Source organism: Salvia splendens, chromosome 9, assembly GCF_004379255.2.
Source record: "Salvia splendens isolate huo1 chromosome 9, SspV2, whole genome shotgun sequence".
NCBI classification, from domain to species: Eukaryota; Viridiplantae; Streptophyta; class Magnoliopsida; order Lamiales; family Lamiaceae; genus Salvia; species Salvia splendens.
The window spans coordinates 28,338,790-28,361,603 of record NC_056040.1 but is presented as its reverse complement, the minus strand read 5'-3'; the positions used below and the strand labels follow the sequence as shown (position 1 = coordinate 28,361,603).

At 36.2% G+C, this 22,814-nt stretch overlaps 2 protein-coding genes across 2 annotated transcripts; one reads left to right on the top strand and one right to left on the bottom strand.

Moving 5' to 3' along the window:
* Positions 1-1,090: 1,090 nt before the first annotated feature.
* LOC121747110 (photosystem I chlorophyll a/b-binding protein 6, chloroplastic-like) lies at positions 1,091-2,553 on the bottom strand. The gene is made up of 4 exons (XM_042141099.1): positions 2,459-2,553; positions 2,232-2,387; positions 1,554-2,106; positions 1,091-1,327 (listed from the first exon to the last, which is right to left on the bottom strand). The coding sequence occupies exons 1-4, from the start codon at positions 2,503-2,505 to the stop codon at positions 1,307-1,309; spliced, it is 777 nt and encodes a 258-aa protein (XP_041997033.1). The 5' UTR covers positions 2,506-2,553; the 3' UTR covers positions 1,091-1,306.
* A 6,052-nt stretch (positions 2,554-8,605) lies between these two features.
* LOC121747097 (protein TIFY 11c-like) lies at positions 8,606-9,590 on the top strand. Its single transcript, XM_042141079.1, has 3 exons — positions 8,606-8,870; positions 8,960-9,133; positions 9,227-9,590. The coding sequence occupies exons 1-3, from the start codon at positions 8,726-8,728 to the stop codon at positions 9,367-9,369; spliced, it is 462 nt and encodes a 153-aa protein (XP_041997013.1). The 5' UTR covers positions 8,606-8,725; the 3' UTR covers positions 9,370-9,590.
* Positions 9,591-22,814: the final 13,224 nt, after the last annotated feature.

Below are 22,814 nucleotides of genomic sequence, written 5' to 3'. Positions count from 1 at the left end.
ATGAAAACCCATGCTAGAAAATTAATGACTAGTGTCATAATTAACCAACCTACTAATGACACTCTAAATAAAAAGCATAATTAAACTTTTGTTGCACATTAACTATAGCCACATATTACACTGCCACTGTGCAGAACAAGGGTGGAGTCAGGTCAAGAGGGATCGGCCCGACCCTACCACCGCTCTGAAATGCCGCCGGAAATTCCCTTTCATGGCATCTGACCCCACGATGCCCGCGCTTCCGCCCCCACCCCACGCAGAGAGAGGAAGTGAATGCTAAACAAAAAGATGGGAAGGCGTACTGAGTGTGTGAGAGTTGGCCAAGCGGTAGAGAGGTTAATATCTGAGGTTAAAGGTCGTGGCGTCACCTTTAAATTTAAATTCATTTACCTATAAAAAAAGGCTTGCTTTGAAAGAGGGAAATATGATATTGTATGGTCCCATTAAATGTTCCATTTTATTCGGTGTAAATTTTATAAAAATTGTTAGACTTTGTTAAGAAAAGTAGAAAGAAAAAGTTAATAGAATGTAGGTCTTACTTTTATATTTCCTCTCATCCCATAAAAAAGGACTTTGGAGATGACACGGATTTTAATGCCCATAATCATTCTTACCGTTGAACTTATCCGCTTCATATCTCGATGACATGTTAATTTGTGAGTTTAATTTGCCTTCAACAATCGAGATAAATGTAGCAAGAAACTGAATTGAAAGGATGCTGGGAATTTGTGAGTAAAGAAGCTACATCTATTTATATAGACCAAGAAGATCTATATTACTCCCCCCTCCCCCATTAATTGTCCATTTTGATTTCGGCAAGAGTTTTAAGAAATGTAAAGGAAAGTGAGTTAAAAAGTTAGTGAAATATGAGTCTCACTTTTATTTATTAGTTTTATCATAAAATGTGAATAGAATAAGTTAGTGGAATGTGGGGTCTACTTACCATTTATGGTAAAAGTGAAAATGGACAATTAATAGGGGACGAACGAAAATGACAAAAGTGGACCATTAATGGGTAACAGATGGAGTAATATGAATCATCACAGAACCGATTTCTAACTGATCTTGAACGAGCTGGCCTACGCTAGAATTCCAATGGTAACTTTTTTTATACCAATTCATCTGCTGATTTATAAGGATACGAACCAAATATAGTAGTACTATTTCTCTTTTGTGTAACAAACTTACAATTAACTTTGAAACATGCCAATTGATCCTAACATTTTGAGATGAGATTCTTTTCAATATTGCCTAGATGATTCCACTTGTACATTTAATCATCCGAATCCAAAATCACCTTCCCTTTTCATGAGTGTGTGGTGAAAGCCTGCCAAAAACACATAAAAAAATCACTGAAAAGTTCATGTAGTAAGAAATACTCCCTCTATCCCATACATATGAAACATTTCATTTTCAACATGAGATTTTATGCAGTGTTATTTTGTAAGTTAATGAATAGAGAGTAAAGTTAAACAAAAGAATTATAAAAAGTAAAGATGTTCTTATTTTAGGAAACGTTTCATTTTTAATGAGACAAGGGGAACAGATGTTACTGAGAAAATGTTGCAGTGGCCGGGATCGGCGAGGTGGGCCATCAAATTGTCAATTGGGCCTTGACCGGTGTAAACCGCTTGGAAGCAGAAGCCAACAAAAGCAAGCATAGCAAGCCTCCCATTCTTGATCTCCTTAGTCCTGAGCACCATCACCGGCTCGGGCGAGCCCCGGCCCCACATCAAGGGGTCAAACCACAGCCCGCCCGGGTACCCGACGTCGGGCTTGGGCTTAGTCTTGTGGAGGAAGGTGGGCTCGATATCAACGCAGCCCGGGTTGAGCATGTCGGCCCAGCGGCGGCCCTCGGCCCAGCCCATGAGCGCCAGCTGCATCACCAGCAACGTGGTCGGGTCGGCGAAGTACTCCCTCTCGCCGGCGTCGTACCACGAGAAGTTTTCGATGAATCCCAGCCCTTCCAGCCACTCCGGGATCAGGATCCCGGCCACGGCCAGCATAGCCCACCGCGCGTGCATCAGCTCCGCCTGCGCGAACCACTTCAGCAGCTCCGGGTCGGATCCTAACCCGAGCGGGTCGAACCCGAAATCCCCAGGAAGACTGAAAAGTGCAAAATTGGATCAGATTTAACCATGACAACTACCTTCACACATATATATGCAGAACACAAAACGTTTGTCGGTCCATTGGATCTTGTGATCTAACAGGTAGATTAATATATATACCTTCCGTCGAGCCATTCGGGGGGAGAACTGCCGGGGAACCAGAGCGGCCGGTCGGGGGGAAGCGGCTGGCAGACGCTCGACGGGCCTTTAGTCGCATTGAGCCGTTTTGGCGGCAATGTAGGTGTCTTTCCGGGGAGAGATGGGGAGGTTTTTGGTCTGTCATATCATAAGATTATTTCATGTTAAGGTGAAGTTCAATAATAAGAAGAATATAATGAAACGGTGACCTGGTGGAGAAGCCGGAAAATACAGCGGCGGAGGTGGCTAAAGCCATGGTTGGTGATGATGAAGATGGGTTAGGCTTGTTATCCACACAAAGGTGTGGCCGATGGGAGATAGGATACCATCATATTCATAATATATTTCTAAGTTTGGAATTTTGATTAATTGGGCCTAATTGGGCGGGCTTCATAGTCTATTGGATGATGGATGTCTTAGTTTGGTATTTCTATAAAATAGTCCAATTAGAGATCCGAGTAGGGATGCCATAACTAAAATAAATTACCCACTAGAGTTTGTTTAATGATATTATAGTAATGCATGGAACTAAAAGTCTTATATTCGAGTCCAACGTGATGCTAACTTTTAAATTTATGTTTATTTATCTGTATAAAAAAAATTTAAATGACCATTTTGATCTTTATTTTTTTAACCTTATTAAACTAGTATTCCCTTCATCTCAAGGAAGATGACTCCTTCCTTGGGTGGCACGAGATGTTATGCAATTTATGAAGGGGTTGGCAGCGGAAGCGTACATTAAAAACTGATCACATGAATTTGATCTATTTAGCTGATTATTTAGACAAATTCTATTCGCATAATTTTCTCACGTATCATGCTCATAACTTGAATTATAATCATGCTTTAGATCAAACAATTCCTAAAACATGCATACTACGGAGTTAACCAATTAACCTCGTTGATTCACTTAAGAATCGAAGATGGCTTGCGTCTTCTCCACGTGAAGGTCTTCAGAACTCGACCTCGGATCTTCTGACTGGTGTCCCGGACTGTAGACTGATATTTGTCTGGGCAAATCTCACCAGTGTACTAGGACTTAAATAACGAAGACAGAAATCTACTCACGGAAGGAGAAGAATTTCAATCCTCTCTCAAATCTGAGGTGGACGAAATTTTGTTATGGAAAAAGTGTATTTTCTGTCTCCTTTATTCTCCTATTTATATTAAGTCACATATTGGGCCCAGTCAGAGATCTAAGGAAGAATTTGGACATGGCCTCACCCAATTAGCTTTTTACTAATTAAATTGAACCCGTAATTTAATACAAGCTCATATTGGAATATTACAATCAGCTACTACAGAAGTAATATTGCATTGCCTTTCCAAATCCGAAATTACAAGTATTCCGAATTTCCTTTTATTTGTTTAATTCATTTCCCGCGCTTAAGATAGAAACATCCATTAATTAATTAATGTCTGCTATGGACTTAATTAATTAACATGTTTTAATTTCCAAGAGTGGACTTAGCAAGAAACTCTTATTTATTATTCATAGAGTAATCAAACTCCAACTAGCTAGGTTCCGAATAATAAAACCTTGTTTCGAGCTCATCTTGTGGATGTTATCAAACGAGACTCTCCTCGCACACGATTCAATATAATAGCAATCCTAGCACCGCCAGATAATGATCACCACTACCCAATATACCTGGATCGTTGGGTGACGAAAAACCCCCACCTTTGGTAAGTCAAAGTAGTAGATACTCAATATCGTATACTCAATGCTAACGTACATTGATTAAGAAATTAATTATCAAGACCTCGTCTTTCAGTAGATAGCATAAAGACTTGTCTTGCTGTTAGATCCATTCAGTACTATACCACACCAACGTCATCATATTTCAATAAGGCTTACAATTATCAGACTGACATTGCAACCTTTCACGATAGGTAGTCTAGGCCTATCTAGGTTGTGAAATTCTTATTTTTCTTTGTTCAGGACTGACTGCGTACCTTAAATTGAGCGCAGCCCACAACCGGTCTACTAAAACAAAGACTTAGACTTTGTTATGTTCACTTATACATTTAAATATGCAATAAACATCCATTAAATGTAAAACATAACAACATTACGACAAAAAAAATCTGTTGCATTTATTGGAAAATAATAATTAGAGTTTTACAGTATTCAATCACTCGAAAGGTGATTTCTAGTATACAAACCCTAACAATTTAATTTTGTGTGTTGAGTAGAGAGAATAAAATAAGAGAAAGGTAATAAAATAGAGATAAAGGTATTTCTATTTTTAGTAATGATTCATTTTAATTGGAACAAACTAAAAATGATAGTAAAATATCTTTAGGGAGACGGAGAGAGTGTTTAATAAAATGGATAACTGCCTTAAAAGTCATAAACTTTCATCAAATTCCAATTTTTCCCACAAACTATAAAATTGGCGTATAATGTCATGAACTTTATCGGGTTGCTGGTATCTCCTATTTTGACCTGATTCTATGGTTTCCGGATGAAAATTAGCTTACGTGGCAAGCCTGAAAGCTGACATGGAGATCACCGAAAAATTCATAAAACGACGTCGTTTTCTATAGCTAAAACGGCGTAGTTCTATGAATAAACCCACTGCGGGTGGTAAAAATTTTCCAGCTGAATAGGTGGCGCCGCCGCCGGAGGAGGTTGCAAAGAGGGTGGTGAGAGAGGGTGAAGCTTTGAGGGAGGGGAGATCGAGCAGGAGGTTTTACAAAGATTTGAGTTTGATGAATCCCGTCTCGCCGCCCGAGCCGCCTCTGCCACCAGCGGAGGAAGCTCCACTGCCAGAATTCGAAGAAAGTGAGAAACGGAGTCGAGAAAGAGCGCGGAAAAAGGAAGATGAGTAGAAGACAGATTTATAAACGTGTGAAACACATAAATCTCATCGCGACGCCGCCGCCACCGTCACCACCTCCACCGCCGGCACAGAAATGCAGTAAGAGTGAGAGAAGACGCAGCGGCGTATTCAACAAAGTCTTCTTGAATTCTCTCTACAGTAAGAAGAAGAAGAAGAAGAAGAAGAAGAAGAAGAAGAGACAAAAAAGCGTAGAGAATATGGATTCTCTCCTCCACGAAGCTCCTCCGCCGCTGAGTTTCTGAATTCCGCCGCCGTCACCACCTCCTCCAACGACTCCCTCCCTTCAGTAAGACAGAGAGAGAGTAGGTCAACTAATTCCGGTGGTGGTGGAGTCGGGGTCAATTGCCAGCGGCGGTAAGGATGAGGAGGAAGATAGTACACGTAGGGATGAGGAGTGGTTGAGGATGATAAGACACATCATATTAAAATTTGGCATCCACGTCATCCACTCAACACTCACTTGGCAACCACATCAACTTAAAAAGACATATCAGCTGAATTCATAGCCGGAAAACCCACCATGGTAAAACGACAACCGATCGTAAATTTCGTGACATTATACGCCAATTTTATAGTTCATGGGAAAAACCATAATTTGACAAAAGTTTATGACTTTTAAGGCAGCTATCCCTTAATAAAAAGAGTTATTACATGTTATAATTATAGTGGACTAAGATGGGCCATAAAGCACACACCGCGCGCCGCACCCAGTGCTGAGTGTCTTGGCATTTGCGTTGGACTTGGATCTTGATAATTGGTCTTTGGGTAGTCTTTGGGTTGTTCTTTGGGTCTGGTCATTGGGCTCAGTGCTTGGGCTTATCCAGAGTATAGTCTAATTCTTTTAGACCACCTATGCACTCCAAGTCAGTGAGCTAAGTAGCAAGCCACGTGACGAAGTCCACATCGTGAACGAACCTAGACGCCCGTAATGGGTTTTAACCCCCGACGGTTATAGCCCAGCCCATCATGACAGACATTAAGTCTGTGTTTCCCCCAGCAATGGACTGGGCCAATAAATAGGATAGTCATTCCATGTTCCTACACAACAGTCCAAGCATTCTCTGTATTCATAAGCTCTCTATCTCTATGTCCACTATCTTTTTCTCGAAGCTCTGCCCTCGCCTCCATTCAGTTAGCTGGAGCTCTGCTGATAGCAGTACTGCTACATCAGAGACGAAACACGCTAATCTGAGAGCACTACTGAGGCGTATATCGTCTTGCGGAAGAGGCTTACTCGACTCGGCTTACTGCATTAACGGTTTTATTGTTTCGAGTTTTGTTATTGGATTTCCGTTTCAATTTTGTATTTTTCCATTTGTGTTGTATTACGGCCGATTAGTTTTCTTATATCTAGAACCAACAGAAAAAAACAAGGATTTAGAGTGTCCACTATAAGGCGGACACGCCCAATAGCCTCGCCCCAGTTTTTGTCCATAGCCCCATTTTTGTTGTCCATAGCCCCAAAATTCTATTTCCGCCACTATAGTGGACACCTCCAATAGCCCCCAAATTTTATAATCAACTTTCATTTTATTAATGTTTCAAGTAATTATGAACAAATTTATCGGGCTATACGTAATTTGAAGAACACGACTATACGAAGTAGAATTAAAATTAAAATTAAAATTAAAATTAAAATTAAAATTAAAATTAAAATTAAAATTAAAATTAAAATTAAAATTAAAATTAAAATTAAAATTAAAATTAAAATTAAAATTAAAATTAAAATTAAAATTAAAATTAAAATTAAAATTACACACTAAATTAAAATTAAAATTAAAATTACACACTACATTTAATCTAGTACAAATCACTAACATGTTTACACTGCGCCACCACCTCCCCTACGTGCCCACACTTCTTCAATCAAATCGGCCTGCAGTGTGTTATGTGATGTGGTCCTGCGCATATCAGCGAAGCGTTGGATCAAATATTCATTACTCTGTGGTACGCCCATCTGGATCAGCGCGGAGGCAACACCGTGACTTGTACTTGCGCCTTCTTCCGGTGCCCATCGCTCTGCCGCAAAGCCTTCATCTTCTATTATCATATTAGGGAATATGATACAGGCTAACATAATATCTGCGACATCATCTTCGTGTCAAACTCGTGCCGGACACCTTATAATAGCCCACCGCGATTGGAGGACACCAAAAGCCCGCTCAACATCCTTCCTAGCACTCTCTTGTTTGCGCGCAAAATATTGTTTCTTCGGTACAACCGGTTGGCGGACAGTCTTCACGAATAGTAGGCCCTACTGTACTGCGTACCATTGGCTACAAAGCTGATTTCTGCACCCTCCCCTCGGCACTCCTCGTTGAAGAGCGGCGATGACTGAAGAACATTGATGTCGTTGTTCGAACCTGCCACACCGAAATACGCATGCCAGATCCGCTGGTCCGGCGTAGGCAAGCTGCCGGATTGCAGCGGTGCACTTCTGTTGCGTAGACAGCCCGATCCGGCCAGCCGCATCACGCCGGAGGCTGAAGCACCGGTAACGCTCCGCCAAATTCGTCGCTATATAGTTGAACAGCCGTCGCGACATCCTGAATCTCCAGCGGAATATCTCGGGTGGATAACGGGGGTTATCCACAAAGTAATCATCCATTAGACGATGGTGCGCACCGACGTGGTCTCGTGGGATTGTCCGCCGATGAGTAATGGCACGAGGGATCGCATCCTCCGCATTCTCCGCCTCCTCCGCCAAACGGGCCGCTTCCTCCTGGGCGGCCTGGTGTTGCACTTGTTGAACCAGAGCATTCCAGCTGTCTCTCCACAAATTGTTCATTTCCGACCCCAAATTGTAGTGAGAGAAATTTTTATAGATGTAGAGTTGGAATGGTGTGAAAATAATGAATGGAGTGGGGTATATTTATAGGTGAATTGAAATGTAAAAAAAAAAAAAAAATTCGGCTATAGCCGCGGCGGTCGGTGCCGCCACTATAGGCGCCGCGGCTATAGCCGCGTCCTCGCCCCGGAGTCGGCTGAAGCCCGTCCGCCCCCTACCGCCCCCATTTCGCCGTCCGCCCGCTCCCTCCACTATAGCCCGCCCGCCCCCCGCCCCAACCCGCGGCTATAGCCGCGGGCTCCCTGTAGTGGAAACCCTTAGAAGACAGCCTTTCATAAGGGTATAATTGTCAAGTCACAATGACGAGCGTGCACCATACCGTGCTGATGACACGGCGCAAGTCAACTGAAGGGAATGCTCTAATTAGTGGGACCTTCACTCCATCCGAGATTTCTAATAGCAAACCAAGGCTACTTTAGTCTTTTGTTGCAACTTGCAAGCAAAAGGCCCAAGTAGGCCAAAAGCAAAAGGCAAACGCGGTGTTAACGTACAAGTTGCAAAGCAACACGGCACATGCACCGCTTTTTTGAGAGAATGCAAATAACACGTGTGTCAATCCTTTCAATTCACGCCACCAATAACCATATTTTATGCACAAACGCCACATATTCCTCGTGCTCTTTTCCCCTTTGCATAATTTAATTATATGGAGCAGTACTATAAATCACCTCACTTTCACCCATTTCAATCTCACCACATCTCAAGATTCTTTTCCCCATTCCAATCTCATCGAATCTGAAGATTCTTTCCCTCATTTCAATCTCATCCTTCTACAGAGAGAAATGGCTTCCGTCGATTCCGGCGGCAGGTCGAAATTCTCGCAGACCTGCAGCCTTTTGAGGCAGTATTTGAAGGAGAAGAATGGCAGCCTTGGCGAGCTCACGCTTGGCTTAACCCCTGCCCCTACCCATACCCCCGAAATAAAAGGTACATTTGATTCCTTTGATTTTGTGCTTAGTTGCTAGATTAATTAGATTTCTCGTTTATTGATCAGAGATGATAAATTTGATCTACAGAGACAATGAATTTTCTATCGGTGATTGAGAATAAACCGACGGAGGTGGAGACTGCGGCGATGACGATATTCTACGGCGGCAAGGTCATGGTCTATAATGACTTTCCGGCGGAGAAAGCTCAGGAGATCTTAGCCCTAGCTAGCACCGCCTCAGCTCAGCAGTCTCTTGATTCTGGTAAGCCATTTACTTACTTAAATATCCAAACCCGAATATAATACTCATGTAATGTAATCTAATAAAAAATCTACTATGTATTTTGGTTTGCAGATTTACCGATTGCTAGAAAAAACTCTTTGGCCAGCTTCTTGGAGAAGAGGCGAGACAGGATCACCGCAAAGGCGCCTTACCCGCCAAGAAAGGCAACTCCGAAGCCGGAGGCGGCCTGGCTTGGATTGGCGCCGCGCAACTAGAGCACACTACAATTTTAATGTTTTTGATGTAGCTAGCATACATATTCAGGAATTTTGGTTCATATTTTTTTCAATTTGTTTTGTGTTTTATTTACATGCTCATCATTTTTATACTATATCTTTATTTTATTTATTGCACTTTGGAGTTATTTAGAACTGTATTACTAGTTAACTTTCTTAATATCATTATAATAGAATTATCCAACCCACTACATTTCTTAGACTGCTTGCAATTTACGAACCGACTAATGTTATTTTTTCATTATTTAAACCCTCTATGACCTATCTAATTAATTGAATGGAATGGTTAGCACGATTTATTTTGCGTGCATAAAAAGGTGCCCGCAGTTACAAGCCTACTACGTATAGAGATAAAAATAATGAATGGGTAAATTCAAATATCTCTGATACTAGTTCTGTTTCCTGACATAGGATAAAAATAATGAAAGGGTAAATTCAAATATCTCTGATACTAGTTCTGTTTCCTGACATAGGACATAGGACATAGTTACTAGACACGAATTTTAAAAAATATAAAGGAAGGTGAGTTAAAAAAGTTAATAGTATAAAAAAATATTTTGATACTAAAAAACTAGTAGTACATTATTAGATCAAAAAATATTTTGATCTGACACGAATTTTAAAAAATATGAAGGAAAAAAATATAAAGGAAAGTAAATTAAAAAAGTTAAGTCTTATTTTTATTAGACTAAAAAACTAGTAGCACATTATTAGACCAAAAAAAAACATTTTGATCTGACACGAATTCTTAAAATTATAAAGGAAAGTAAATTAAAAAAGTTAATAGTATCTGTGACCTACTTTTATTAGACAAAAAAACTAGTAGATTATTATTAGACCAAAAAGCTACTACATTATTAGATTAAAAAACTACATTCTTAGTCGAGCTACATTATTAAATTTTATATTAGACTAAGTGTAGTATGTGTATAATGTGTAATATGTGAATTTGTAGTGTGTGTATAAAGTGTGTGTGTGTAAAATGGTTTTATTTTTTGTATTGGTGTTTATTTATGTATGGGGTGTGTTATACATCATGTATTGTGCATTGTGCATTGTGCATTTTGTATTTTGTGTAGTGTAAGTGTATCCGTGTGTATTATGTGGATTTTATGTAGAGTTCTACAGTGCTTGTGCATTGTTTATTTTGTATAGTAGTGTTTATGTGTGTGTACAGTGCAAGTATATTGGGTATAGTGGGTGTATTTGTGAGTTTTATGTGCAATGTGTCCGGCGTGTGTTTTTTATGTAGGGTGTATGCAAGATGGGTATTTTTGTGCATAGTATGTGTAAAGTGTGCTAGCACACTGTTTGAACTTTGTGTATATAGTGGGTATCATGTGCAATGTTACATACATAGTGTGTGAAGTGTATATTTTATGCAGTGTGCAGATGTGAAGTGTGTGTATGTGTTTGAAATATATTTATTTTGTATATAGTGTATGTTTTGTTTGTGTGTGCAGTGTGGGTATTGTGTGTATTTTTGTGAATAGTTTGTATTTAGCGTGGTGCATATAGTGTGTATTGCTGTGTGTGTGTAGAGCGTGTATATTATGTTTAATGTGTTTGCATGTATCTTGTGCATAGTGTGTTATAGTGTGTATGTATATTGCGTATAATGTATGTTTAAATTGCGTGCATTTTATGTAGTGTGCAGAGTGGGTAGTTTGTGTTACTATGGTTATTTTGTGGATTGCGTGTTTGTTTTTGTTTTGTAGATAGTGTATATTGTGTGTATTGTGTGTGACTAACACACGAATTGTATTTTATGTACATGTGTGCGCAATTTATAAAGCATGTAGTATGTATTTTGTCTGTGTTTATAAGGTATGCAGTATGTTTTCTTCATGTGTATGTCTGTTTTGTATAGTATGTGTAGTGCATTGTCCATATTTTGTGTATTGTGTGCAAATGTATTGTATATAGTGTGGTGTGTAATTGTGTTTGAAGTGTATGTATTTTGTTTCTATACAGTGTTTAGCGTGTGAAATATGTATAGTGTGTATACTTTGTGTATAGTATGTGGGGTATGTGTAGACTTTATGTATAGAGTGTGTAGGGTGTGTTGTGCATGTATAGTGAGTGTTTAAAGTGTGTTTACTATTTCGGGGTATGTTGATTTGTACTGATGTTGATTTTATGTATAGTGTGTAGTGTGTATTGTGTATTTTGTGTATTATGCGTAATTTATATAGTGTCACAGTATGTGTGTGCATTATATGTATTTTGTATAATATTTATGTGTGTACGGTGCGTTTATTCTATGTATAGTGTGTAGTGTGTTTAGCATTTGTATTTTGTGTAGCATGTGTGCGTTACGGTGTGTATCTATGTTTTATGTATACTTTGTGTATTAGGTGCAATTAATGTATAGTGTGTGTATTTTGTATAGTATTTATATATATGCACAATGTGTGTATTTTATGTATAGTGTGTGTTTTCTGTAGTGTGTCCAATGTGTGTATTTTGTGTAAAGTGTGTTAATACTGTGTGTATAGTCCGAGTATTATGTGCAATATATATTATGTGTTAAGTGTACGCGCAATGCGTGTATTGTATAGCATGCATAACATGTATTTTATGTTTAGTTTGTTCGCCGTACGTGTATTTTGTTTCTAGTGTGTTTATAGTGTGCCTTGTGTTTTTCTGTATGGGAAGCTTTTAGCGTGTGAAGTGTGTGTATGTGTTTGAAATACATTTATTTTTTGTATAGTGAGTAGAGTGTTTGTTTTTTTGATCTATGTGTGTAGTGTGAGTATGTTTGTAAGGTGTCGAGTATGCATTTTTTGTATGTGTGTGTTTATTCTGTGTATAGGGTGTGTTTTGTTTAGTGTGTGTAGTGTGGGTATTGTGTGTATAATGTATATGTAGCGTAGTGTATGCGGTTGTATTTTTTGTATGTGTATTCATTGTGTGTATTTTATGTATGTGTTTATAGTGCATGTATTTTGTGTATAGTGTGTATTAGCGCATTTTTATATTATGTGTAGTGTTTGTCAATGCGTGTATTTCATGTTTATATTGTGTCAATCAATGTGTGTAATGTGTGCCATGTCTAATGTGTATTAGTTGTGCAGTGTGTGAATATAGTATGCATAGCGTGCAAATTATGTTTAGTGTGTTTGCAGTAGTTGTATTTGTACAGTGTGTGTTTAAAGTGTGTATTTATGTGTGTGTACAATGCATGTATTTTATGTACAGTGTGTGTTTTATTTAGTGTGTCTAACTTGTGTATTTTGTGTATAGTGTTTTCATATTTTGTGTATAGTTTGTCTATTATGAGCAATTTATGTACTGTGTGTTGTGTATTTTGTGTATAGTGTGTATTGTATTTTTTGTGTATAGTGTGTGTTTATGTGTGTAGGTATTATGTGCAATTTATGTTTTTGTTTGTGTGAGTGTGCATTGTGTCTATTTGTGTTAGTGAATATAGTCAAGATCTGTGTGTATAATGTGTCCATAACGTGTTATTATAAGTTTAGTGTGTTTGCAGTGCGTGTATTTTGTGCATAGTGTGTCCGTTGTGTTTATAATGTGTATATTTTTTGTACTTGTGTATTGTGTGCATAATGTGTGAAGTGTGTGTATTTTGTGTATAGTGTGTGTTCAAAGTGTGTGCATATAGTGTAGTATGGAGAGTGGGTATTTTGTGTATATTGTGAGTAAAGTATGGGTATAGTATGTGTAGTCTGTTTGTTTTGTGTATAATGTATGTCGTGTGTGTGCATTGTGTGTATTCTGTATGCACACAACACATAGTGTGTCTAGTATGTTTATTTTGTATATTGTGTGTTTATTGTGTAGTGTATATTGTGTATAGTATATGTATTTTGTGTATAGTGTGTGTCTGCGTAGTGTGTATAATGCGTGCATAGCGTGTAAATTATGTATAGTGTGTTTTGTGCTTGTGTATAGTGTGTGAAACGTGTGTTTTGTGTATTATGTGTGTGTTTTGTTTAGTGTGTGTAGTGTGGGTATTGTGTGCATTCTGTGTAATATGTATGTACTAGCAGTGTTTGGGTCATGTGTATTTTTTGTATTGTCTGCAATGTATCTTGTGTATTGTGTATAATATATTGTGTAGTGTGTAAATGTCTTTGAAGTGCATGTATATTGTTTATCGTGTGTGTTTTGTATATAGAGTGTGTAGTGAGTGTTTTGTGCGCATAGTGTTGTATAATGTATAGTGTGTGCACTCTGTGTGTTTGTGAGCGCAGTACGTGTATTTTGTATAGTGTGTATTTCATGTGTGCAATGCATGAATATTATGTATAGTGCGTGTGCAATGCATGTATTTTGTGCGTAATTCGTCTTGTATGTTTATAGTTTGTGTGTATACTTTTTGTATTTATGTATTTTGTGAATAGTGTGTGATGTGTAAGCATTTTGTGTATAGTGTGGGTTTAAAGTGTGTGCATTTCGTGGAGTTTGCAGATTATGTATTTTGTGTATGTGTAAAGTATGGGTACACGTTTGTTAGGTGTATAGTATGTGCAGTGTGGGTATTGTTTGAGACTAGCACACTGTTTGTATATTATTTATATAGTTTGTATGTATGTAGTTTGTATGTTTATAAGGTGTTCAGTGTGTGTAATTTCAATATGTGTATAGTTTGTCTATTTTGTATATGTATGTAGGTATATTCTTTATGTAGCGTAGTCTCTCCATATTATGTTTATAGTGTGTGTAGCGCATGTTTGTATTGTGTGTAGTGTGTGGCAATGCTTGTATTTTGTGTTTATAGTATATCAATCAATGTGTGTAATGTGTGTCATGTCTAATGTGTATTTATTGTGCAGTGTGTGTATATAGTGTGCATAGTGTGTTCGCACTAGGTGTATTTTGTTCATAGTGTGTCTAGTTTGTTTATAGTGTGTATATTTTGTGTATTTTGTGTATAATTTGAAAAACGTGTGTTTTGTGTAGTGTGGGTATTGTGTGCATTCTATGTGGGTATTGTGTGCATTCTGTGTAATATGTATGTACTAGCAGTGTTTGTGTCATGTGTATTTTTTGTATTGTCTCTTGTGTATTGTGTATAATATATTGTGTAGTGTGTAAATGTCTTTGAAGTGCATGTATATTGTTTATCGTGTGTGTTTTGTATATAGAGTGAGTTGTGAGTATTTTGTGCGCATAGTGTTGTATAATGTATAATGTGTGCACTCTGTTGTGTTTGTGAGTGCAGTACGTGTATTTTGTATAGTGTGTATTTCATGTGTGCAATGCATGAATATTATGTATAGTGTGTGTGCAATGCGTGTATTTTGGGCGTAATTCGTCTTGTATGTTTATAGTTTGTGTGTATACTTTTTTGTATTTATGTATTTTGTGAATAGTGTGTGAAGTGTAAGTATTTTGTGTATAGTGTGGGTTTAAAGTGTGTGCATTTCGTGTAGTTTGCAGATTATGTATTTTGTGCATGTGTAAAGTATGGGTACAGTGTGTGTGTGGTACGTTTGTTAGGTGTATAGTATGTGCAGTGTGGGTATTGTTTGAGACTAGCACACTGTTTGTATATTATTTATATACGAGCGCAAAGCAATTTTGTATATGTATGTAGTTTGTATGTTTATAAGGTGTTTAGTGTGTGTATTTTCAATATGTGTATAGTTTGTCTATTTTGTATATGTATGTAGCGTATATTCTTTATGTAGTTTAGTCTCTCCATATTATGTTTATAGTGTGTGTAGCGCATGTTTGTATTGTGTGTAGTGCGTGGCAATGCTTGTATTTTGTGTTTATAGTATATCAATCAATGTGTGTAATGTGTGTCATGTCTAATGTGTATTTGTTGTGCAGTGTGTGTATATAGTGTGCATAGTGTGTTCGCACTAGATGTATTTTTTTCATAGTGTGTCCAGTTTGTTTATAGTGTGTATATTTTTTGTACTTGTGTATTTTGTGTATAATTTGAAAAGCGTGTGTTTTGTGTAGTGTAAGTATTTCGTGTATAGTGTGTGAATTTTTTACAGTGTGCAGCGTAGTTGTTTTGGGTGACAAATTTTGTGGGATATAATAAAATGAAAAAATGCGGCAAATTATCTCGGACGGAGGGAGTATTTAATTAAGTCTTTTCCATTTGAAATGCTTAGACTCTTCTTATTTCTAATGGTTTTTATAGTTGAAAATCGGTATTATTGAATAAATACGTTTGAATGGTAACAATTTACACAAATTGTTAAAAGGCCTGGTGGTTTAATATATGCAGAAATGTATAATCATAATTAATATGGATGAGAAAAATGAACGATGGAATTCTTGAAAATTGGTTAAGCCATGAGTTATATTTAAATATGAAACGGTGGATGGAACGTTGATACACAATAATAATAATGGGAGTTCATTTTTATAATGTCATTAAATGTATTTAAGATTGATTAAATAATATAAGTGGCTTTAAAGATATACTAATTCCTACCTTAACTAATGATTCAAAAGTTGTAACTATATTTGTGAGGAAAAACATTTTTAGTAAGGTTGGCATGCCTCGTGCACTTTAGCAATGAAGGTTCTCACTTCAACTCATTTTCTCAATCATTTGATTTTCTTTCTTTTCTACACAGATTTCTTGTCTTTTTTCTTCTCTCTCATTTTTTTTTCTCTAGGCCTCCTTTCTTTTCTATAGGCCTTCTTTGTGGATCAAACACACTTCAAAATTTCTTCTATTTCACAACATGCACTTCAAACTAAATTCCAACTGAAAAGGCAAATGACATGATTTTCCAAAAACTAATTTATATGGAGAAATACCTATTGGAGATTTTTTTGTATGCAGTGCAGTATGCCCACAATGCATCATCCAAAGGTAGTGCCCAATCCTTCCAATTTGTACCCACAAAGCATCAAAGCTCAGCTCAGAGAAATTAAATTCTTACATAAAACTGTGAGCACAAATCGGAAGGATTGGGCACTACATTTGGATGATATTTGTGGACATATCGCACTGCATACGATCTCCAATAAGTGTATCTCTATACCAATTAGTTTTTGGAAAGTTATGTCATTTGCCTTTTGTGTTGGAATTTAGGTCAAAGTACATGCTTTTTTATCATTAAACTTTGAGAAATAAATACTACTTAACAATTTGATTTACATCACTCGCAATTAGCATTCACTACAAAAAACTTACGGTGGTATTTACATATCACCACAGTTGGAGTAAAAAAATACTAACAAAATACTCCATTTTGTTGTAAAATAGGTCGAAGTACATGTTGTGAAATAGAAGAAATTCGAAGTGTATTTGATCTAGAAAGGATGCTTATACAAAAAACAAAAAAAAGAGTAAAGGAAAGGAATGTTGTGTAAAAAAGAAAGAAAATGAAATGATAGAGAAAGTGAGTTGAAGTTAGACAAAATGTCTAGAATAAATGTCAAAAGTGTCTTGGGTTCGAAGGAAAAAGTGAGGTCTATTTTACTCTACTTGGAATTTTATTTTTTGTTACTTTTTAGCCAAATATTCACTACTTTTTAGAGGAGGGATGAAACTTTGAGCAAGTCTGTAGTAAACTTTGCATGATGTATGATTTGAGTGTTCATATACTTTGCCTCATACATTTTGAGTTTGAAGATTGGATTCGAGAGAAGACCAATACTACAAGATTCATCCTTTGTGTTTTATCTGCATAGTTTTTATGTTTTCTATGTTTTCCCTACAAACTATGGGTTTAGTTTAGTTATCTATGAGTAGCTAAATTTTTTGAATTATAGGGATGTGTTGGTAACGACTTTGGTTTATATAGTTCCTATTTATTTAATATTCGTTTTGTTCACTGCTAGCTTTATTCTAAGTAGTGGAAAATATTTCATGTTTAATGGCACATTCTATGATGAATTCTTAGTTTCCAAAGTAATCGAGAGAGGATTTTCACCTTAGAAGCACTTAGCTAACATTACAATTAATCAATACATATATAAAAGCTGAGTTTTGACATTCTTTTGAAATATTTATAAGTTCTGTCCTTATTCTAAAATATTTTTAAATTATGGGCTCAATTTGATAATATTACATTTTGAGCTTACATTTTTCAAAATAAACTTGGATTAAATAATGTGGTGGACGTTTTTCTTATATTCAGCCATGAAATTGTAACAGCCAGTACGTTCAAATTCATTATCATGTATATTTATTACCATTTCAATATTAATTACCATTACCATATTTATTACCATTACCAATTCATTGTTGAGATTAAATAATTAGTGCAATTTACCACCACTACCACCCAATTAATTTGTTTGAATCATGTGTAAGAATTAAAGTTATGCAATTAATTTATAATGTGGCAGTTATAAACGACCACTTTGATAAAAAATTTATCGATTCAAATGATTTTATTAAAGGAATGTAATTTGAAAGGTCAAAAAATTTATAATTCATTTGTTATTAATTTCATTTACTACATAATATTGTCTTAAAGTCACAAAGAATATGAAAAGCTACCTGTTTTCTATAAATTGAGTTCCACCAAGCGAAGAAGCTTGAAGAATTGATGAAAATTCATTGTTGATAGGGGCAACTTTAACAAAACTGCAGCTCATTGTTAGGATTGAATTAGCTCCAACCATTCCGCAAAAGGTGTCCTATTTTCTTTTCTTTTTTTGTGCTGTAATATCTACGATTTATTGTGTTGAGCTATAGCAATCTCAAATATGGTTTTTTCAAATTTTGAAAATTTCATTTATACTATTGCTTCTTTGTTTTGTTGAATAGAAAAAGGGAGAGATGTCGTTGGTTGAACTGCCCAACGAACAAAGCTTGGGTAGGAAGATGTTTGTTGTCTGGAAAGAAGAAGATACATAAATATTTGGTGAAGAAGATGAAAATGACAACTATTTTTGCTAGGTTAACGAGTAGTAGTATTTGATTGGGTGTATATAGGCTAATAAACTTGTCAAATGATCAAATATGAACATATATGTGAATTTTAATTATAAACGTGTATAATTATGTAATTATTGGCTGATTATAGAAATTGATTCCTTCTTGGAAATTTATGTAATGTTAGAGGCATCGTTTAAGGATAGATTATATGGATATTTTCTTTTCTAAAAATAAAAATTTAACTACGAAATATTAGATGCGGTTTTAAGGGTTTAAATATAGAAAATTCTTTTCTTTTTGGAAAGAAAAATTTGTATAAACAATATTGGAAACGGTTTTTAAGGCCTAGATATTCTGAATATTTTACTTATATATACATATTTATTAATTTTATTAATTTTTTATTTTATGTATTGCAAATTAATTATGTTCCCTTCTTGGTACATATATTTTTGAATTATGAATTATGAGTTGTTATTCCTTTGTTTTAATTCTTTGTTGTGATAAGCTTTTATCTTCTATTTTATGATTTAATATTTGATTATTATATTTTGTGATTCGTTTTAAATTTATTATGTTTGTTGATTTTGTATATATTATTTTGTTCATTTTACATTTTGGTATCAATATTATTTATTATAACTGTCAAGAAATGTCAATTAAAACATAATATTAATTTGAATCCAAGTCTCATGGTATGGTCTCAGGCCTCAGCCTCCCCCCATTTTCCCCCTTTCTATCCTTAAATTAGTATTCTTCAAGAATCTAATACTACAATTTAATAAATAAAAAACTGTTGATATTATTCATGATATTTAACTATTCTATACAGAAATAAAAAAATTGAATTTAAATAAATATATAAAGACATAATCTGATAATCATGATAGTTATGGTGATAATCATTTATAATTACGATGAACTTTTACACTAGATCGTGCAACGCACGGTGTGATACCAGTATATATTAATGACCGACAAATAAATAATACAATATGTTATTAATTCTAAGTCTACAAGATTTCTTTCCCCCTTTCTATCCTTAAATTAGTATTCTTCAAGAATCTAATCCTACAATTTAATAAATAAAAAACTGTTGATACTATTCATGATATTTAACTATTCTATACAGAGAAATAAAAATATTGAATTTAAATAAATATATAAAGACATAATCTGATAATCATGATAGTTATGCTGATAATCATTTGTAATTACGACGAACTTTTACACTAGATCGTGCAACGCACGGTGTGATACCAGTATATATTAATGACCGACAAATAAATAATACAATATGTTATTAATTCTAAGTCTACAGGATTTCTCGAGTGCATGACTTTAATTAATATACACGTATACTCATATATGTGCGTAGGGGCGGACGCAGAAAAAATTGGCTATAGGGGCTGGGCTCCACTGTATATATATTCCCAACGTCCCATATAAATAAGTCATTTATGATTGATAAGGGTTTTAACGCGTAATTAATAAAGTAAGACACAGAGATAAAAAATAGTTGAAACTGTGTCATAGATAGTGGAACCTATAAATAATAAAGTAAAAAAGAAGGAGAAAAAAATCGTCAATCGCAATCCTAACAACTACTGTATAAAAAAATGCATATGTATTTACAAACTAGTCCAAAATATATCTAATAAAAATAACAAAAAGACTATATCATTAACTAAAAAAATAAAACTCAACTTCAAAATAACCATTGTTGTAATTATTTTACAAGCTTGCAACTATTCTCTCAAAATTTTAAAAATAAGAGATGGAATACAAAATTAAAAAGTTTAACAAATTCTTTACCCCACAATTTGCGTAGAATTTGAAATTTAATTCTCTAATGTCTCAAAAGGCTAAAACCCCCCTTTTCACCATTTTGTATGCCGCTCCTCTAAACCCTTTGCTTTTTTTAAATTGCAATATACAAGTAGAGTACTTAAATTTTATTAAGAAGACAAAATTGATAGCACTTTATAAGTTTGAAGTCTCTTTTCAAAAAGTAAAATATGTGTCAAAGTTATTAATGTGGGTCAATTTGACTTTTTTTTTATATTAGTTAATTTAATTTTAAGTTAGTCATCTTGTCATGGCCGCCCACCCCAGGGGTGTTACAAACGAGGCGATCGTGACCAAGGGACAAACATTTAAGAATAGCATTTAAGGATAACAGTTCATAAGAAAGGCTCAATTAGCTTAAAAGAATAATATATATCAGAGTGTATGATACACAGAGTGCAAACTCGACTTTAGCTCCAAACAAATGGGAAAAGCTCGAATAAAATCAGAGTGTCTTTTCAACAATCAGCAACTCGATATAAAATTTTCGAGCACAATACTTGGCGAAAGAAACCATATTCAGCGGAAGCATTTCGAGAGTAGAATATTATTATGTATGAAGACATAATATATTCAGAAAATTTTATTTATAATCTTCTTCACTTTCATGCTCAATACCCACCGCGCTCGTCACCGCTCAACCTGCACATAGAGAAAACATATGCAGGGCTGAGTACTTGGTGTACTCAGTGGACACGTGCCAAAATATAATTTATAAAAACAGATTTTGTCAAGCCACTCTTTGAGTGAACTCGGGATTTTAGGAAAAGTCCGAGAACACTAAACATTTTTCTTTTCCTTTTTCAAAAGCGATCTTTCGATCTATTTTCTTGGAACATATGTTGTATCTGACAAACCCGATTTTACTATCTCTTGTTCATTCATCAGTCCATTCATCATTCATCGTTCCTTTCATCATTCATCATATCTTAACATTCAAGTGCCGGGGAAGTGGTTACCTCCCACGGTCTCCCATCAATCCATTCCATTCATTGTTGCAGTCAGATAGGCATAGTTCCAAAACAAAATATGGCTTGACATAATTTTTTCAACTTTATTTTCCTCAAAACGTTTTTGAAACATAAATCATTTTTTTATTCCGTCAAGATCGAGCATCATCTCATATCACATCAACAAGTCGAGCAAATCACAAATCACTCGATAAATCAACACAGATATCACATAACATGCGCAACAACACTTTCACTTTGATCACATATAACATGATGCTCAAACCGATATATGAAAGTTCTTGGAAACACTTTAGTTCGAAAGCCCACATAAAAACTTCTCGTAAAAACTGTACGGTAGCTAGAAAGCCCACATAAAAACTTCTCGTAAAAACTGTACGGTAACTAGAAAGCCCACCTCGATCGTTTAAAGCCTTCAAGCCGTGCTCCTCTCTTTCTCCTCTCGGTGGAAGGTAAGGCTGCACTTCCTTCGATCAAAACGCAGCGCCGCTGCTGTCACGACGCTGTCGGTGCAGCCGCCGATTCACCGGAAGAGCTGCTGCTGCCGGGGCCGCTGCCGTCGCTGCCGAGAGACGCGACGCCGCTGCTGTCTCGCCGGGAAGACGCGAAGCCGGGAGGACGCTGCTGTCGCCGTCCAGCCATCCCTCCGTCTCTCTCTCTCTCGGTTCGCCGCACCGCCGCCGCCGCTGCCACGAATCCGCCGTCGCGGATCCGCCGCCATCGGCTCCTCCCTTCATCATCTTCTCCTCTCCATTCCTCTCTCGGCTCCCCCTCTCTGTTCTCTCTCTCGGATTCTCGATTGCGAAGTAAAAGAAATGAAATGGAGGGACGTTGTATTTATAGAAAAATTTTTATAAAAGACAAAAATTCACGTCTTTTCGTTTTGATGCGACGAGTAATTAATGCGGCGGTCATTGGAAAATGTGCCTGATGCGACGTGGTTCTTATCCACTTCTCGTCTTGATGTGACGCGGTTCTTATCCAACTTTTCGTCTCGATTTGTTGTCGAAAGTGTATTTGATACGTGGTCTATTCTTTCGTGTAGGTATCATTTTGGGCTCGTAACAATTGGGTTTCAAATTGGGCTAGGAAAGAATAATTGTTTGACCCCAAAAGTGAAATACTTCTCTCGACAAAAGAAACAAGGTCGAAAAATTTTCAAGTGCACAAACGACGGTATTTTCAAGAACACAATAAAAAGGTAGAAAAAGTCGGGGTGTTACAATCTACCCATCTTAACAAAAATTTCGTCCCGAAATTTGCTTACGTCCTTCGAATGGTTCGCACTTAGCTTGCTTCAAAGTTTTACGCAATTCCAAGAAAAGGTTCATGGTCCATCGGCTTCCATTCACACTCTCGATCTCCTTGCCTCGTCGTGACTTGACAAATTAGGGTTCACCCCAAACTTTCAGATTCTCGTTCGTTTCCGTCACTCGGGAAAGTGATAGATTATCTCAACTTAAAACTACGGTTCGCGCGTATTCAATCTAGCCTACAACATAAGCACTCTATGTTCGCAACATACTTCATCATCATTCATACTCAAAGATAACCAAACACACAACATTTTAACATCCCAAAGCAAAAACACTTTCAACAAAATTTCTACATCTCACTTTAAAACTCAAAACATACTTTAACATCAACTTTCATCTTTTATGTAGATTGTTCCTCTACAAAACTTCATCATCTTTCTTTCTCAAAAACTTTTCTCTCTTTCTTTCTCAGAAACTTTATCACCTTGCTTTCTCGAAAACTTTCTCATTTCAAAACATTTT

Bases quoted from the DNA above. Each gene is read 5' to 3' on its own strand.
- LOC121747097 (XM_042141079.1), top strand. From the start codon at position 8,726: ATGGCTTCCGTCGATTCCGGCGGCAGGTCGAAATTCTCGCAGACCTGC. The intron at 8,871-8,959 runs GTACATTTGATT...TTTGATCTACAG, and splicing joins CCATACCCCCGAAATAAAAG to AGACAATGAATTTTCTATCG. The intron at 9,134-9,226 runs GTAAGCCATTTA...TTTGGTTTGCAG, and splicing joins TCAGCAGTCTCTTGATTCTG to ATTTACCGATTGCTAGAAAA.
- LOC121747110 (XM_042141099.1), bottom strand. From the start codon at position 2,505: ATGGCTTTAGCCACCTCCGCCGCTGTATTTTCCGGCTTCTCCACCAG. The intron at 2,388-2,458 runs GTCACCGTTTCA...ATGATATGACAG, and splicing joins TTTTCCGGCTTCTCCACCAG to ACCAAAAACCTCCCCATCTC. The intron at 2,107-2,231 runs GTATATATATTA...TGCACTTTTCAG, and splicing joins CCCGAATGGCTCGACGGAAG to TCTTCCTGGGGATTTCGGGT.